At 36.2% G+C, this 19,039-nt stretch overlaps 1 protein-coding gene across 1 annotated transcript in view; it reads left to right on the forward strand.

Annotated features, from left to right (window-relative positions):
- LOC140160119 (neuronal acetylcholine receptor subunit alpha-10-like) overlaps positions 1-18,633 on the forward strand; it is a 61,233-nt gene extending 42,600 nt beyond the window's left edge. Inside the window, exons 4-7 of the mRNA XM_072183397.1 lie at positions 11,098-11,207; positions 12,536-12,838; positions 15,924-16,159; positions 18,257-18,633. Of these exons, the coding sequence (XP_072039498.1) occupies positions 11,098-11,207; positions 12,536-12,838; positions 15,924-16,159; positions 18,257-18,633 (1,026 nt within the window). The remainder of the gene's footprint in view (positions 1-11,097; positions 11,208-12,535; positions 12,839-15,923; positions 16,160-18,256) is intronic.
- The last annotated feature ends 406 nt before the right edge of the window (positions 18,634-19,039 follow it).

Genomic DNA, 19,039 nt, shown 5'->3' on the forward strand with positions numbered 1-19,039 from the left:
CCCAAATTCAAAAATTTACCCCCACAAAAATCAAATTCAGTCTCCATAAACCGCAATTGTAGGCTAATTCACTACATTATGAGCGCCATAATGTAAACAAATGGAAAGCACATTTTCTGTCAAATAATTACTTTACACCATCTCCCGACACACCCAATTAATATTTACCCCGTGCGGTTTATGCAGTCCTCTTCCAGACCATACTAAATATCAAATCTATATAATTCGCTCTGTAACTATAACTCTTTTTTTTTAGAATAAGGTACTTCATTAAAATGGAGTCAAAGATCTAAATCCAATAGTCATGTAATTTAAGGTAATAGCCTACACGCATCAGCCACAAATTGCAAAGATGAACGAAATCGCATTTTACGAATGTAAAAACGAGATTGCACTCTTAAAAGTTATAGCTCAAGGTTGAGTAAAAACTTTGTGCTTGGTGGTTAAGAGTGAACAGAGTAACTTTATTGTGTAAATTTGACACAACGGGTATTGAGTACCGATTTTATTCAGGTAATGAGAAAAATGGTGACTCAAGAGTTCACTATTGACCCAACGTTTTTTGGGTACCTTTTTACTCCGCATTACACTAGCACAGGCAGATTCCTGATTGTACCAATTTTATTCCTTGATTTGCCTGGGAGGTCACGGTAATTCCCCTTTGTTCATTGTTATTCCTGATGGTTCATGATTCAGTACTATCAGAAAAACACTAATGCTGAACACACATTCACCACTCCTGATAATTCCTGAAAGTTCCTCACAGAGTACAAGATGAGTGGCTATCAAAGAGGATTAAATGGAGTTGTGAAATGTTCTATTGTTATACGGTATTATTGATAATAGGTTTACGTAACTTTAAGCATGAATAGTCACAACTACAGCTTGTCTCAAAATAATTATGCAAGTAAAAAGCGCCCTTTTTGGCAGTTAGTAAATACTGTTGTGACATGATGCTTACATCGACGTCAAGGGCGCAGTCTTATCTCTCAAATAACGTTTGTTCTGTTCAATTTGCTTGTTTTAATCTCGAGATAATTATGTTTAGTTAACAACGAAAGGGTAAAATCACAATTGTTCCACTTCTACTAGGGAAGAGGGCTGTACATGCAAATCAATGATAGCATCAAGTTTATCTAGAGTTTCTTCGTGAAATCAAAAGAATGCATCGATTACACAGCAATACAATAACTGTTTTACCATGATTTAGGTATAATGATTCTCTTTTTCCACTTAAAACAGATTACAAGATAAATAAAATATTGCAGACTCTGTTGTAAAATTAAATTAATGTCAACGAAATATTTCACTAAAATTTAAAACCCATTGATAATTTTCATCAAATCATAAGTACAAATTATAATATTTCCGAGTGTGCATCAGTTGAAACTGACATTGCTTGAAATCAACAGTTTAGTCCATTTTACAGTTGGTCTTTACATTATTGTTCGTGTGCATGGGTCACTCAGAACCCTCTTCCTTCTATGTGACCGTCACCTGTAGCATAGACTGCATTGCATTCCTTATACGAGGGCCGGTCAAAAAGTTCGTAGAACTCGGTATGTTACTTTGGCACACGGTATTGAATTTGGTGTCATTTGAAAGCTTGTTCCTTCAAAACATGACTGCAAAGATATTATATTTTTGCATCACTGTATATGGGCAGGACACTCTTCAGAGGAAGCCTACCTCCATGAATTCACAGTAACTACCAGAAGTGAATACAGGGTCATCATGGAAATTTCTCCCGACGGTGGCGAAAACTCAAATAAACTTCAACAATGTACAGCTGTTGTAAATGGCAATGAAGTCCTTGGTATTCAACAGCAACGAAATGGCTCTTAGAGTTCAAGAATGGAATAAGCGTCCTTAAAGATCATCCAAGGTCCAAAAGACTTGCTGACGTCACCACTAATGATATACGCGATGGTACAGTGGCATTGATAATGAATAAAAAGCCAAAAAAGAAAGATGAGATAGCCACAAAATATGACAACTCTGATGAATGTGTTTTCAATATTAATCCATTAACATTTGGGTATCCCAGGGTGTATTCTAGATGGGGTCCCAGAATCTTCATGTACAAAATTGATACCAGTTGACCTTAAAAGGTCCACACCTTCAATACACTTAGAATGAGGACCAAGGCAAGTTTAATCTATATGTGGCTAAAGGTGATAAGGCATACATTAATCACTGGAATTATGAGTGCATTTAGTGGAAGCACCTGGATCTCACACCCCTAAGAAGATCATCACTCGGTCACCGTAGTACAAGGTCTTCATCACTGTTTCTGAGATCCAGGGATAGTCTTGATGACAGATCATTTGCCAAATGAAAGTACAATTATAGGCATATATCATACATTTTTTATAGCAAAATTGAGGCAAGCCATCGTGTGAAGAAGGTTGATGGAAGGAATGTGACTGTTCTCGGATTATGTCCTGTACGCTATTCTTAGTTTGTCAAGCTGCCATTCACAATAGAGGGGTCAGTTAATTAAACTAACCATATTGTGGTTCAGGCATGGGCTTCAGTTAGTGAAACCTATTTTAGAATTTTAAGTCCTACTTTCATAATACCAGGTTTGCTGGTGATCAATGCTGGTGAGCCTTCACTGAAGAGTGGCTCAAGGAGCTATCGGAAGACTTCCATTTTGTTGACATAGAAGGTTTCAAGAAAAATTGCGACGGGTACATTAAGGTATGTATTGACCATGCTCAAGGGAGAGGTAGAAAGAAATTGGCTAGTACTCTTTCAAGTACCTTGTTCTACGAACTTATTGACCGCCCCTCGTACCATTCCATGCCTAAAACACAACACATCCACATCCCCAGTGACTGCCCTGCCCAGAGAAAAAAGGACTGCACTAGTTGAATATGACCTGCGTGAACCACTATATCTTAACACACAGACTCAACCTCTTTCATCTCCAATCTGAGATGAATGTTAATGAAGTAAAAATCAATGTGGGTGGTAATCTTAACCAATAACAGATCGGCAAGCATACATGTTTATGCATGTCCCTATTAACCCAACCCACGTGGTCCAGGTGGGTTGCTCTATATCTGGGTCAGGTAACATAAACCACGGGATCTGTGCATAAACAAACAAGGTTGCATTTTTAATGAGATAGCATCATACCCAGTATTAGAGTGCATAGTTCATTGTATAGTCTAAATACAGTAGACCATTTTTCTCATGGATAGATAGCTGTTGGATCAGAACAGGATTGGTGGATTTTCCAATTCCATGGTGGAATTAGAGGGATGATAAATTTAAATGGTCTACTACAGTAGACTACCTGTAGCAATGCATGTAGCTTCCCTCGTCTTCAATACAATTATATACTGGGCAATTGTTACATAATCATTTCTAATTCAAATGAATCTTCTTTTTTTAACAGTACTGTTCAGGTATTTGGATATAACATTCTATTCAATTTTCTAAAAAGTGGCACAAAAGGGTTTTCAAACATTTGTGTTCAGTAAAGCAGATCTCTGGATTGCCAAAACCAAAATGAATTAAACAAATTTGAACGATAGGACCGCTCCCTTGACGTTGATGTTAGCATCATGTCACAACTGTATTTTCTAATTGCCAAAGATGCTGTTTTCCACTTGCACAATTTCTTTTGAGACAGTCTGTATAATGCCTCCTTTGTGTTAGTTTAAGACCGACCAAATAGTAAGTAACCTTTTCATATAAAGCATATTGACATGATTACTACTTTTCATAGCGAATAATTGGTATTTGCATTTCAGCTACCTCAAATAATTAAATCACAAATTTTCAACAAGGAATGAGAAGGTTAATACGTTTGGCAATAAAAGTGTTCTAAAAACAAATTTCCTCGATTGTCATTGTTTGTATCCTTGTTGTTCCTAATGCTGTATTAGACAATGGTTGGTAATCCACAAAGAGGATAACCCATGATCGAAAATGAATGCAAGGGAACAATCTTACCTAATTCAGTTTGATTAACATTTTGCACCTCAATTGATCAAATGATTTACTCAACTACAGAGCCAGATTATTTTCTTCAATCAACACTTAGTTAAAATTAAGTACCATTAACTCAACCGTTGCTAAGTAATTTAAATTGTTTGCGCGTTTAAACTCACTATCATAAACACAATTTGTAGTATGTATAAATCTGTTGTGGATGTCAGGTGTTTCTGCAACAACAGGATTATGACTTGAATTTATTCACCATGTTCACATTTACAATGAAGGAAAAAGAAGACAACAGTATAAACTATGGTATTCATGAAACTGTCTTTGTATTCCTTAAAGTTAATGGAATACAATCTGATCCACTATAAGCCAAACCGGCTTCTGCGATTTACTCACGGAATCTTCAGATCTTCAATACTATGTTATACCATTGTCTTTCTGTAGAATGAGAATCGACATATTTGCTTTAATTTGTTACTGATGCCATTAGTAATGATTTATCCTGATTTAGACCACGTACGCTGAATAATGTATAGCAGATACATTTCGATTGGTACGGCATATAGGATTACATTTTGATATGCACATTCCACAACACCAACTTCATCGGTCTAATACGAATTCAATTACCTCTGGATATTGATATAAGAATCGCAGAAAACGCGATGTAGCTGCATTTTTCCAATCTCTGTGGTGTAGCGATCGATACTCGATTTACGATATGATTTTTCAAAAACAAAACAACAACAACAACAACAATAACAACAACAGCAACAACAACAACAGCAACAGCAGCAACAACAACAACAACAACCACAACAACAACAACATAGCAGATTTATATATAGCGTCGTAACATGAACAAACAAAACCTCAGTCCTTTACAAAAATATTAAAGATATGGATATTTTTCCAAAAAAGACCTAATTTTTTTTGGTGTTTTGGGGAAAAAAATCCATATCTGCAATACAAAAGGTCAAAATGTTCAATTGATCGTCGGCTTATCATCCCACTTACATACACTTTAAGTATTAATCATCAGATTTATAAAGTTTACTTCGAGTACTGTTAAATACCAAAAATATCAATTTTTAATCATTTACCATAAAATGTGCGGTATTACATTGCAAATTTCAAAAAATCAAAATTATTTGATATCAGAAGGACAATCTTCGTATTCAGAATGCAATTCGATATGTCTGATGTTCTCTAATGTCCCACAATAAATACTGTCCAAACGTTCATACCCACCCTTAAGTTAAGTTACACCAACCACAAAATATCAAGCAAATGAGCCGGATGTCGGGAATATTGATTTTGAGATACAGCTAATAATAGTATTCAAGTTCTTTTGTATTTTATTGCTCGGGCAACACTAAAATAGACAACAATACGCTTCCATGGCAGTATTGCGAAGTTGTCTTTAAATCACTAATATACCATTACTAAGGTGAAAGAAAAGTAGGCTTACGTAAGTGGATTATTAGATGCCTCACAGGTGTACTGATTAGTAGATTTTAAGGTGGTACTACACCCCTTGATAAATTTGTGACTATTTTTCAAAAGAGGTACCGCTAGAATGTACCTCATTTCTTAACATATATAATGAACCACTTGTCTTGAATCAGTGAAGTAATTGGACCCTTCCCCCTAATATACATAACTTTTGTTACCAGTGTATAGTTATTTTTTGAGAAAAATGCAAAATTAGTCACAACATCACAGCATGTAAAATATGGTTTTGATATGTTGTGGTGACATAACAAACCCATGATGTAAGGCACCTGCCTTGTTATTGTAAAATGAGATCGAAAATGTGATTAGTTGTGTTATTCATGAGCTAAACATAGTAATGCAATGCATAAGATTTACGTGCCTACCAAGAGGCCACAGGGACCAACCTAAACTATAACAGTGTTTTCGTATATATGACAACATCAATTTTTGTAGTTTTATTAACATCACATTCGGGAATTAATAACAACAGGATGCGTGGCAGGTTAAAATATTAGAAACAGAATTGTGTTTTTAAAGCATCATGAAGCGTGTTATCCATATTACAATTTTGTAATATTTTGACACAATGCAAACTTTATAAAAGTAGAGACGGGTTCGTATCATGTTTTTAATCAATTAATATGCGATTTCGGTAATACATGTATTGATACAGGCACTTTCAGGCAGTATTGATACTTCGGGAATTGAAACAGTTACGTTAACCACTCCGCACTCCTCCTATCCGCAATCCTTCATTCCATCCCTTTAAAGTCATAATACCATCGTGACGCCACACCATGGTTCATACCGCTTTCTCACAATAACCAGACAAATCGGCTTATTGTCCCATACGATTCCAATAAGTTAGGAATTCAAATTGTCCTTCAAACTATAATATATTTTATTGCGAGTAATATTTTTCATCCCTTAATAGTATCTAGTTTTTAACGATAATAATTGAATACTAATAGGTCCTCAACGGGACTTGTAGGGAAAGGCAGCACGTTTGCTAATGTTTGCCAGGTAATTCAAGTTTATTTAAGCCTGATGTGCATTATGGCGGCCTTGGGGAAGTAGGATGTGTCGTTGCGTCTTGGGGCGTACGGTAATTTATCTGTCTTAATTTATTATACGTTTACAGCTTGAGTTTAATACTGCGCATTATATTGTATAATTTTATATATAAAGCAAAGTTTAGACATTTCACAATGACTGACATAGTTGCTGCAAAGTTATTTGTGAAAATACATTTGTTTAATCACACCTTATCCCAGTGTCGAGGAGCTTAAAACTACCAGTACTGATGGGCACATAACCCATATCACACTGTCGGTACAGGATACAGATCCCCAGTGTGAAGGTGACGGCGCAACCCCACACGGACATCAGGAAATGGGCGATGCTGTCAAATTAAATCCGGACTGTGGACTAAAAGGTTGTCCACAGACGGACAACATCGTCCATTTCCTTTGATTTGATTTGATTTGATTTAATTTTATTCGGTATCTCCATATTGCACATACAACAATACAAGGTAAATATATATAAAATGCCCAAAGGCTTATTTCCGAAGGGGTCCTTTATACATAGAAGGGCAAAAGGCATACTTACATATAAAAACATACAAAGAAATATATATATACAAGTAAAAGTAAAATAAAATCTTTAAACATGATTAAAATCATTAGAAACAAAATTTTAGTTTTACAGACTTGGTAAAATTTGAACTTAGATAGTCTGGGCCAACTTCATTAAAAATATAAAAAACATGGTTCAACCTGAGTTGTTTAGCTCTATTTTGTATGTTAAGGAAATTAAGATCTTTAAAATCATCTTCTGTAATATGATACATGCAATTCTTATTTAAAATAAATCTGATAACTTTGTTTTGAGCAATTTGTAGGCTTTTACTCATCTGCTTATGTGTGCCAGCATGCCAAGAAGAAATAGAGTAATCAGACAAACAAAGTACAAGAGCAGAGAATAAAATTTTCTTGATATTTTAATCAAGAAACTTTGCCTGTCTGTAAAGAAATTTGAGTCTAGAATGTACTTTTTTTATGACACCAAGACCCATTTCGTCACCATTCAAGCACTGGTCAATAGTAAGGCCTAAGTATTTGACTGAGGGAGTAGCATGAATTGTTTGCCCTTCACACTCAATGGTATAATTTTGCCAATTCTTCAATTTACGTTTTGTTCCAAAAAGAGAGAAAGTTTATTATCTATGAGCCATTTGTTACAGCTTTCGAGATTTTTGCTAAGCTGCTGCCCAATTTTCAACGGATCTTTATCAGAAACCAAAAGAGCGCTATCGTCTGCATACTGAAGGAGCATACAATCAACACAGTTGGGCATGTCGTTCACGTAACAAAGGAACAAAATGGGACCCAAGATACTCCCCTGTGGAACTCCACATGTTAAAGCCATATAGTTGGAGTCTGAGCCATTAACATTAACAATCTGAGATCTGCAATTCAGATATGACTCAAACCATTTAGTGGAGTTCATTCCCAGAGCAGTAAGCATTTGACATAAAATAGAGTGATTAACACTGTCGAATGCTTTCTGGATGTCAAGAAGCACCATTCCAGTAAACAGACCAGCACTGATTTGGTTTCTGATATGATCTTGGAGATAAATAAGACGTGTGTCTGTGGAATATTTACCTCTAAAACCTGACTGAAATTTAAATAAGATGTTATTTTCCGTGAGATACCTGTTAAATCGTACAAACACTGCCTTCTCCAAAATTTTGGAGGCCACAGACAAAATACTAACAGGTCTGTAGTTGCCTACTTCCAACCTGCTCTTCTTTTTATATAATGGTTTGACCTTGGCAATTTTCATTTCACTTGGAAACACTTCAGTCCTGATAGAGAGATTAATAATAGATGTGATTGGAGTTTTAATGACTTCTGCAGCATCTTGCAAGCCATCTAAGCCAGTGCTTTTATCGATGTTAAGATTGGTTAGCTCATCATAGACAAAGGTCTTACTGACCTCATGGAGATCAAAGGATCCATTCCTGATATGACTGTAATAGCTTTGGAACCTGTTGGAGTTAACATCATAAAGACCACTTGGCTCAGGTAGCTCACCAACAAGTTTGGCAGCAACTCCAGTAAAGAATTTGTTGAAATGATTAGCAACTTCTTTGTTCTCAAAACACTTTTTACCATCAATATCTAAAACCATATTGGTAGAGTCTTTTGTTTTGTTTTGGTACCCAAGCTCTTTGAGATTTTTTTTTTTTTTTTTAGAATCATTTTTATTTGCCTCAATCCTATGCAACATGTACTGTTGTTTAGCAGATCGTATCTCTCTTTGGACTTTATTACGTAACTTACAGTACTCTTTATAATACTCAGACATATGTTTGTTTTTATTAAATTTTGCAAGCAAACAGTCTCTTTCTCTAATGTTATCAATAATCTCACTTGTCATCCATGGTTCAGAGCGTTGTTTAATCCGAACTTCCCTTACAGTCACCTACCTGGACAACCGATTCTTTAGAAATGCTTAGTCGCGCTAAAAGTCGATCGATACATGTTAAAATCAGCACAATTCAGAGATACACCTTTTGCTATGAAATTAATTTTCTCGGTCAAATATAAAGCAATATTTTTTTGTCGTCAGTCATGTCAGTTAAAAACATTGTGCTTGGATATACATTTTTTTTAAATCCTGGTGTTAAAATTAAGCATCAAATTGTATCTTTTAGTGTGATATTTTTGATTTTTATAGGCCTTAGTTAAGGTTAATGAAGAGGAGCAGACCCCAAATAAATTGCGGGAAGACATGAAAGAAGCAGTCCAGAGCACAGCAAAGAAGTACATCCCCAGAAAGAAGAAACGGAAACAGCCGTGGATCTCTCAGCAGACCTTAAACCTAGCTGATGACAGAAAGAGAGCAAAGGCAGATGGAGGAAAGGAAGAATGGGCACGCTTAAACAAAGAGGTCTCCAAAAGTGTTAAGGAGGACAAAAGAAACTACATCGAAAGGGGAAGTGTATGGAAATGGAAAGATGTAAGGGTGGCTCAAAAATAGCTTTTGATATTGCCAAAGAACTTACTAAGAAGTGGACCCCAGGATGGATGTTATAAATGATGAGAAAGGTAACACTCTTACCGAAAGTGAAGACATCAAACGGCGATGGGTTCAGTATAGTTCCCAGCTGTTTGAGGCACAAGATGACAAGGTGTATGCACAGTGTGAAACGAGTGAGGAAGAACCTCCACCATTGAGATCTGAAGTTGAGCTTGCCATGGAACAAATGAAAAATGCTAAATCACCTGGCATTGATAATGTAGCTTCTGAGTTGTGGAAGGCAACTGGGAAAGAAGGGATATACCTAATACGGCGTCTACGTGGTATCATCTGGAAAAAGAAGAAATGACCGAGAGACTGGTGCAGGGCAGTATTTATTTCACTGCCAAAGAAGGGAAATTTGAAAGAGTGTGCCAATCACCGGACCATCAGCCTGATCTGTCATGCAAGTAAAGTGCTTCTGAAGATCATCATCAAGAGAATGAACAACAAAATGGAGCAAGAAACATCTGATGAGCAGGCAGGATTTCGTGAAGGAAGGGGGACTAGGGACCAATTTGTCAATATCAGGAATGCAGAGAGCATAGACTTCCTCTTTACATGTACTTCATAGATTACAGTAAAGTTTTTGACTGTGTTAGCCACCCTCAGATGTGGGAAACTATGAAAAAGATGGGATTCCCAAGTCATCTTGTGGATCTGATCAGCTACTTATATGAAGACCAAGAATCGGCAGTCAGAACAAGTAGTGGGGACACAGATTGGTTCAAGATTGGAAGAGGCTTACGACAGGGCTGTGTGCTATCACCAAACCTATTTAACATATACTCTGAAGACATAATGAGAACAGCTTTGGAGGGGCTTGAAGGTGGAGTGAAGTTTGGCGGTACAAGAATTACTACCTGAGGTACGCCGATGATAACACTCTTATTTGTAGCAGCAGAGTAGAGCTGATTGATCTTTTGAACCGTATCAAAGAGACCAGCGAAGAAAAGCACCTTCTCCTGAACACAAAGAAGACAAAAATAATGGTTGTAGACAGAGAGAGGAAAAGTGATGAGTTTATGATAGATGGACAGCTGATTGAGGAGGTGAAGCAATTTGAATATTTGAGTTCAATGATTAACAACAGTGGTGACAGCACAACTGAAATTAAGAGAAGACTGGCTATTGCAAGGACAACAGCTGTGCAGGGCATGTCAAGCATATGGAAAAGCAGAGGCCTATCCATTGACCTCAAGGTACGCCTACTTCGTGCAACTGTGTTTTCCATTGCCACTTATGTGTATTACATTGCGAATTTCAAAAATCAAAATTATTTGATATCAGAAGGACATTCCTCGTATTCAGAATGCAATTCGATATGTCTGATGTGCTCTAATGTCCCACAAATACTGTCCAAAGGTTCATACCCCACACCTTAATTGTCATTATTAACTATATAAGCAAACGTGGAGTCTTCAAGAAATATCATGAAGTTTGTATTAACTAAGTCCAACTATGTATTTATTTTGGAAGGTTTGTGTTTGTTAAGAAAACACTCGAATCGTCAAGCGAAATCTAATTTATCTTTCGTGTTGTATCCCCCCTAAGGAGTGGCACGATGAGTTTCTAACTTGGGACACAAGTGAATATCCCAATATTTCAGTCTTGTCTATTCCATCATCGAGGATATGGCGTCCGGATATTCACTTATTTGCAAAGTAAGTATTACTGGAAATCTTACTGCAAATAGTTATTACAGTTTAATTTCACAAGTTTATAGAACTAGTAAAATCGCTCCAAACCACCAACCAAATTGATGTAAATACCAATAGGTGATGCTGGGAATATTGTAACAAATTTGCAAAATTACACCATATGAGCTGAGCTGAGCTCAAGGAAGTAGGCGAGGGTACATTATCTTAAAATGTTCAAAATCAAGACATCTAAATTTGATATCGCTCATTAAGCTTTCGAATTATGTGTCCATCATTGCTTTAACGCGGCTGTGTACTCTAGACATTGTTTCTTTCATGCGAAATGTATTTACTTTGTTATGTTTTTTATAAATACAAGGAAAGAAAATCCAGATTTGTTAACTCCAACTGCTCTATTTTATAGATTTTATTTCACTATTTCACTCGTTTCCGCAATTTAAAAGGAAAGAAAATCTTTGTTGTACCATCGGGGTATACGCGCGCAACAACGCATCGCGTTTTGTAGACGCGCAATCTGTTAACGCACAGATACGCTACGCATACGCAACGCTTATCTGCATGCGCGGCGCATGTTATGGAAGCACCACGGAAGCACTGATTTCATAAAAACCTAGCGGTCAAATGGCTCCGTTTTAGCTGATAAAATGTGAAGTTCTTTCCCCCGATTTAAACATCAAGATATGAATAGATTTCGCCCAAACTGTGAGCTCCTGTGAGCTTCGATCAAAGTGCAAAATGTGACCACTTTAAACTTCAACGGCCTTTATTTCAATGTTCATTTTCTCGGTAAAATGACGATCTAGGTACACGATAACTCAATAAATACAGCATCTATAGGTAAGCAATTATGCTCATCATATAAAACATGATCGACTTAAGAAACGGTTTTCTCATTTTTTTATTTTTTTGTTCTATTTCCGATTTTAGGCATCATTTTGTGCAAATAGGCATTTGTGAATTTTAAAAAGTTCATTTTGATGCCTTATATGGTCAATATCTAAAAATATAAGGCCAATATCAAAAAACTAAAAAAACAGAAAAAAAACAAACAAACATTTTAGGAAAGAGTGTTTTTTTGTTATGATGTACCGAACAAAAATTGCCAAAAACTCACTTTTTGTGTGATTTTCTTCATAATTGTTGTTTTTACACCAAATCTGTATTTATATTAAGATTTATTGATGTATTGCCTATATAAAAATGTATACTTTTATATGTCTTACGTGAATAATTACAAAGTTATGGCACTTTTACTACATGCATGTCTGAGAGTACACAGCTGCCTTAAGTAATGTTTATCGTTATTTTAAATATCATCTTATTATTCACAGCGTTGACAGAAACTTTGTAAATTTTAAAGACGTTGGTGTTTTTCTCTATCCTACTGGCACCGTCGATTGGCTTACTCCTAACGTACTGCAAATCTCTTGTGTTATCGATGCACGACTCTTTCCATTTGATACTCAACTTTGCCCTCTAAGATTTGGATCCTGGTCTTATAACTTGCAGCAGTTGAATCTTATAGCTTTACGCTCGTATAGAAGTGGATTATATTTTGTCGAAAATGGAATTTGGGAATTAGACGACGACGTTGTTATTGAACGCAAAGTTGTTGATTATAATAACCCTCTAGGGTAAGTACAATGATTGGTATACTTGTTGTTATAATCGCGTAACCGCAGGAATTCATGTTTGAAGTTACCTTTAACAAATTATACAAGAGGTTTTTAAATTTCGCAGTGCAATATTCACGAGCAGAGAAGTCGAACAAGTCAATCTACATTTTGAAAGCGTGATTCAGTTTTCGAAATAACCTAGGCTTATTTCACTGTGAAAAAAATAGACCATCGAAATATTTCCACCGAGATTACAAAAGAATACCCTGAGAATAGACACTTGAGTGATATTATACAAATATTTACTGCTCTAAATGAGTGATCTGGTGGAATCTATTGGTCCCCTCGGTGAACTGGAGACCGTGGGCCTGGAAATAGTAGGCTCACGGTCTCCAGTTCACCGAGGGGACCAATAGATTCCACCAGATCCCGAATTTAGAGCAGTAAATATTTGTTTTATATTCTTCATTAATATATTCTTTGTTCATTGATTGGTTAAATATTAGAAACGCATACATATAGGCTAGGCCTAGTCAAGGCTAGGCTTGGGCCTTGCTTTGTTTTCATGCACATGCACGCAGCACGCACACAGTTGAATGGCTAACATAGCTAAACGCTTACCGACCGTGCATGAAAATGTTGTAACCTCTTCTACACCTATCAATAACGAGTAACCCGTTCGAGTAACCATGTTCTATGTTATTTCACAGTCAGTAGGCCTATTAAAATACTGGTCCTGATAAACTGAACTCAGATTATGTCATGAAACCGTCGTATTTTAGCTGCAATTATGTGCGTCTGCTTGTGTGCTTCGTAAGGTAACATTCTACACATTAATACCCCGAAACATGCGTACGTGGCGAATTGCACTGACCACTAGGAACTGCGACACAGCATCGAGGCTCAGAGGGAATAGTAATACTATTCCCCGGGAATAGTAATTCCAATAGTACCCGTTCCCTCATCAATCGGCTTTTTGACTGCTTTGCAAAATAGTTGAACTATTTTTGGTCACGTGATACTCGTTTAGCCAATTAATGAACGAGAATATATTAATGAAGGATATAGAATACACTATTATACTCTATTCTATTTATGTGCATATCACAAGTAGGAGGATCTATATACATAATAGAAAGCTATATGGCTTCCAATATAGGCTGGTTTAAATTTACTTTTATTCAAGTTATTTAAAGAGAGAGGGGAAAGGGGTGTGGGGGGATGTAAGGGGAGGGAGAAAGAAAAACGGAGAGGAGAGAGCATTGGAAATGGAAAGGAAAGGAGGGAGAGAGAGGAGAGCTCAAGAGTGGAGTGAAATAGTGTGTAGGGGAGAGTAGATAAATGTGTGGGGAGGCGGGGAGGAGGTTATATCACCCATAGTGGGTAGGAGAACATGAATACTAATATGAGATACTGTATTAGGATCACATATTAAGTATCATGTGAGAGTATACCCTTGTACTCTGGGTAGTGAATGAGAAAAAGCGCTCTCTGTTGTTATTAATCGTATTTAATGCGTATTTACAACGTTGTGAATAAATATTTGACACCATAGAATATAAAAACTAGTAATTTGATAAGTTAAAATAAGATTTTTAACGGAATAAATCTAAATAATATGATTATGCAGTTTATTCCGTTAAATATTTACCCCATAATTTCCTTCATTCTTCAGGCCCTGCCCTCTATCGGGTGCTAATTTAAAGTTTAAGCTTGATTGCTATTGTTTCTTTGTAAGCCTGCGGCGCAACCTTGAACAATATTGTCTCTTTGTAAGCCTGCGGCGCAACCTTGAACAATATTGTCCTTGAGATAACGTATTGACAAATTAAATATTGCACATCTGATATTAAATACATTTTTGTGCTTCTTGGTGGTAACAAATAAAGGACGATTGTCATTGGAGGAGAGGACAGTTTTGGTGAAGCCATCTTATGTACCAATATTGTACATTTCCGACCAAACTCTCGAACTAGAACTGTACAACTTTTATTCTCTGCTCAATAGAATGTCTTTGCCACTCTATGGATGAACCTACTCAAATACCCCACCAAATGAACATAATAGAGACATTGCGATTTTCTAAACGCAGCACGTGGACCGTACCTTTTCGCGTACGTTTTTACGTACGTTAATACGGTGTTAAATATTGCTATTGCTATTTCTCGGTTCCAATCTGGATTTTGCTCATTCGTCACGAAGGAAAACAAATGAGCTGAAATAAAGACTATAATATTTGATCTAATCTAACAGCTTCTAACCTAGGTCGATAGAGGGCATAATGATTGAAACAATAACAGTCCCGATAACAGTAAACTGAGTCTATGCCTGATTCAAACAAGCCGCTTTTGATTTTGACTAAAATTTTGATTAAACTTAATAGTTTTTTTGTGCTCCCCAAATAGTATAGTTGCCCAAAACATATATTTTGGTAGATTAAAGATCACTACATCCATACATCATGACTTTACTTTCAAAATGAGACTTTTTCGTCCTGAAAATTGAGCACGTTGCATGGACTTAGACATGAGGTAAAATCAGCATATTCAACGTAGCATCTGCGTTTTATTCTACGTTGGGAATCCAAAATGGGAAATCGCAATGTAATTTTTTGTACTCAAAGTATCACACACATTTCAATGGGCAATCTCTGCGTATGAATATTGCGTTTAAATTGAGTCTATTTTTAACACATTGCTGTACCTTTATTATAATGATTTGTTACAAACAAAAGAGATCATAATAATAATTAGACTTTCCTTCGTATGTTCAATATCTTTGACTGTCTTTAACATATTGTGAAATGGACAAATTTTGTACATTATCAACGATGTATCTACGTGGAATATCTTCAAAAATAGCTAAATACGTGACCTCGCTTCGATACAGGAGAGTGGTTTTGAATAGCTCAACGTACGTCCGATGTCTACGTTTGGAAATCGCAATGTCTCTAATGTTGCATTATGTAACGTGAACAGCTTGCTCTGGAATGCGTATTCCACACCTAGGTACTTTGATAGAAGGTACACACATTATACCATGAAAATGAAATTTATATTTTCAAAAATCTAATTATACCTTTTTCGGGACACCCGTTTTTCAGCTTATTCCCGGAAGTTATTTACACCGTGGTTCTCAAACGCCGTCCAGGATTTTACATAATTACGTTAATCGTACCATGTATCACGTTGTCCGTTTTGAATTTGCTGGCCTTTATTCTACCGACTGCCTCTGGTGAAAAGGTATCCCTTGGTATCACCAACCTGCTTGCCTTGGTGCTCTTTCAACAGGTGATAGGAAGCTTGCTTCCGCCGTCATCAACAAATATTCCATTCATAAGTAAGCATTAACAGTGTTATAAGCGCCAACTGACGAATATTATACAAATATTGACTGCTATGAGGGGCATGGTTAAAATTTTAAGCCCAAGGTGATCTCAAAACCATGACTATGCCCCGAGGCGTAGCCGAGGGGTATAGTCATGGTTTTGAGATCACCGCGGGCCTATAATTTTAACCATTCCCCGAATAAAAAGCAGTCAATATTTGGTTTATATACCAAATCTTAAGATTCTTGTCATCTGGTTGGTTCAAAGCATCGATTTTGGGAAGAAAAATTCATAGTTTCAATGCGAACGGCACAGATTACAATCTGCGATTTTCGCGTAATTATAACGCGCGAAAATATTAACGCGTGCGTAATATCAGTTTACGCTTGGAACAACGCACACGCAGAACTATGCCCGGGGAATAGTTACTTTTGCGGGCATAGTCAAAATTATATACTTCATTAATATATTCTTGTTCATTGATTGGTTAAAAGTGGATCACATGACTAAAAATAGTTCTACCATCAGTACTACTATCCGTAAATAGTACCTCTAAGCCGTAAATAGTATTTTCAATGTCCCGGATGAGCCGTAAATAGTAACTCCAAGCCGTAAATAGTACTTTTGACCATGCCTTCCGCGTGCGCGTTTTCTATGCGACGGAACAGTTCACGCACGCGAAACTGCCATAGCGTGATTTCGCGTTGCTGTAATTGGTTAGCCCGATTTTAGCCTATTCGATTTTTTGAAGGGCAAAATATTGCTTAAATTGGTTGTGCTGTTTACTCAGGATAGAAGCTGGATAGTCCAAACGTCAAATAATTTTCTTTTAACCAAAGAATATATTAATGAAGTATATAAAACAAATATATACTGCCTTTATTCGAAGTTCTGGTTAAAACTATGGTCCCTCGTTGAGATCAATTAATACTATTGATCTCACCTCGAACCCATAGTTTTAACCAGAACCTCTCATGGCAGTATATATTTGTATACTATGCCCGATCTTTTAACCAATCAGATAACGGGAATCTTTAGATGAGGTATATAACAATAACTATATAACGTCCGCATCCCCACCCTTTTTTATTATTTTATAATATTTTTCATTATTTTCAACCCGTCTTACCCGAGTGAAAAATCAATAAATAATTCAATGTCCAAAACTAACGTTAAATAGGGCGCCTCCGCCTAATGATTCGTCCGTATGTATTCTATATAGTGTTCAGCACGATTAGATTCGTGATTGAATGCTCTATTTTCTTGCATAATTGTAGCATAAGTGTGTTTGATTCAAATATTCCAAAGAGCATTCAGACTTTGATTTAAGTGACTGTTATTATAAATTATAATTAATATCGATAAAAGGTAAACTTACTTTAAGATTTTGTGACTTTAAGATATTATGTCATACAATTCAATATCTTTGGCTTCAATGTGAACAATTGAATACATGAATACAAAAGCCACCTAAGTCCATGCGAAGTTATTTTGAGAGAAAAACCCGTGTATCATTTTAATTCCTTCAGTTAGATTTACCTGGTCAATATGGTAAGTTTTACGTGCAAATGAGTGGATTAACCTGTATTAGGTATGACGATTAGCATTTCAGGGACTTCGTGGGGTTCATTTTAAATTTTGGACTTTTGAATCATATACAAAGACAACAATGTTAGAATGAGATTACCACTAGTAAGATAATACAAAATAAAGCACACAGGTATTTATAATGTTGATACGCATTCTGCTATGTAATATAAACCACACACTTTCCTTTATTAAACCCATTTTTTGTTCAAAAGTCATTCTCTAGCAATGAATGTGTTACAAGTGGACTTTTATACATACTGGATTTCAATCAATGTGTTACAAGACTCAAATCATGGAATTGGGTGATTCTTTCATACATGCTATTTTTCACATGCCCAATAGACACAGAGAATGAATTTGAGTTGTTCTTTCATGCATATGACAGGCCTATATATAGCAACAATTTCCCATGCTTAACTCAATTTGGCCAAAGTATGGACTTAGGTGGCTTTTGTATTTATATATTCATTTCTTTGATTCAATATTGGACTATGAATCTCTTTCGTTCTGATAAATAGGTTATTATTTCGGTCCAATGATCATGATTAGTTCTTTGTCCATTGCTTCTGGTGTACTTGTGGCGGCATTATACAATCAAGACAAAGCCAAACCAATTCCATGCTGGCTTCGAAAGATGTTCAACGTACAATCATCTGTAGATCTATCTGCTGAAGATTATCGTTTAGACCAGAGAACCTCTATAGCTGCCGTTTCACATGGTCATGAGACACCACTTGATGAAAACCTGGATGGCTCTGTCAAAATGGTTTGTGCGAATAATAGTAATGAATGGCAAAAAATAGCCAACAAAATCGACAACATGTTGCTGGCAATAGCCTTTGTGTTAACTATCATTGCTTTTTCAGTAACAATTGCATTGTTTTTGACGCATTAATTTGCACCGTGGATGGAGTCTTATGAAGCGTTATCAACTGAGTAAACGTAGATTTGGCTATAGAAACGTTGTAACAATTTTGTAATGTTTGGTTAAAACATAAAAACTGCACAAAAAGTAACGCAACTGTTGTAAATACGCCTTCAGAACTAATTGTTTTCACAATATTTCAACATAGAAAGAAGGACAATTTATTTACACGCATTTTGGAACCATTCGTCCATTTTCAATCAATATTAACATCACAGCAGTGTTTTTAAAGACAAATACCCAAGTTTAAAAGTTGTAGCTATGTGTATTGATTTGAAGTCAGCGCTGAAGATAATGGTGAGTTTTACGTGCCACAATGCTTGCGTAATAACCATTGATCGCTGTAAATCGCAACTTTTAAATTCGGGTATTTTTC

Source organism: Amphiura filiformis, chromosome 9 (assembly GCF_039555335.1).
Source record: "Amphiura filiformis chromosome 9, Afil_fr2py, whole genome shotgun sequence".
Classification (NCBI taxonomy): Eukaryota; Metazoa; Echinodermata; class Ophiuroidea; order Amphilepidida; family Amphiuridae; genus Amphiura; species Amphiura filiformis.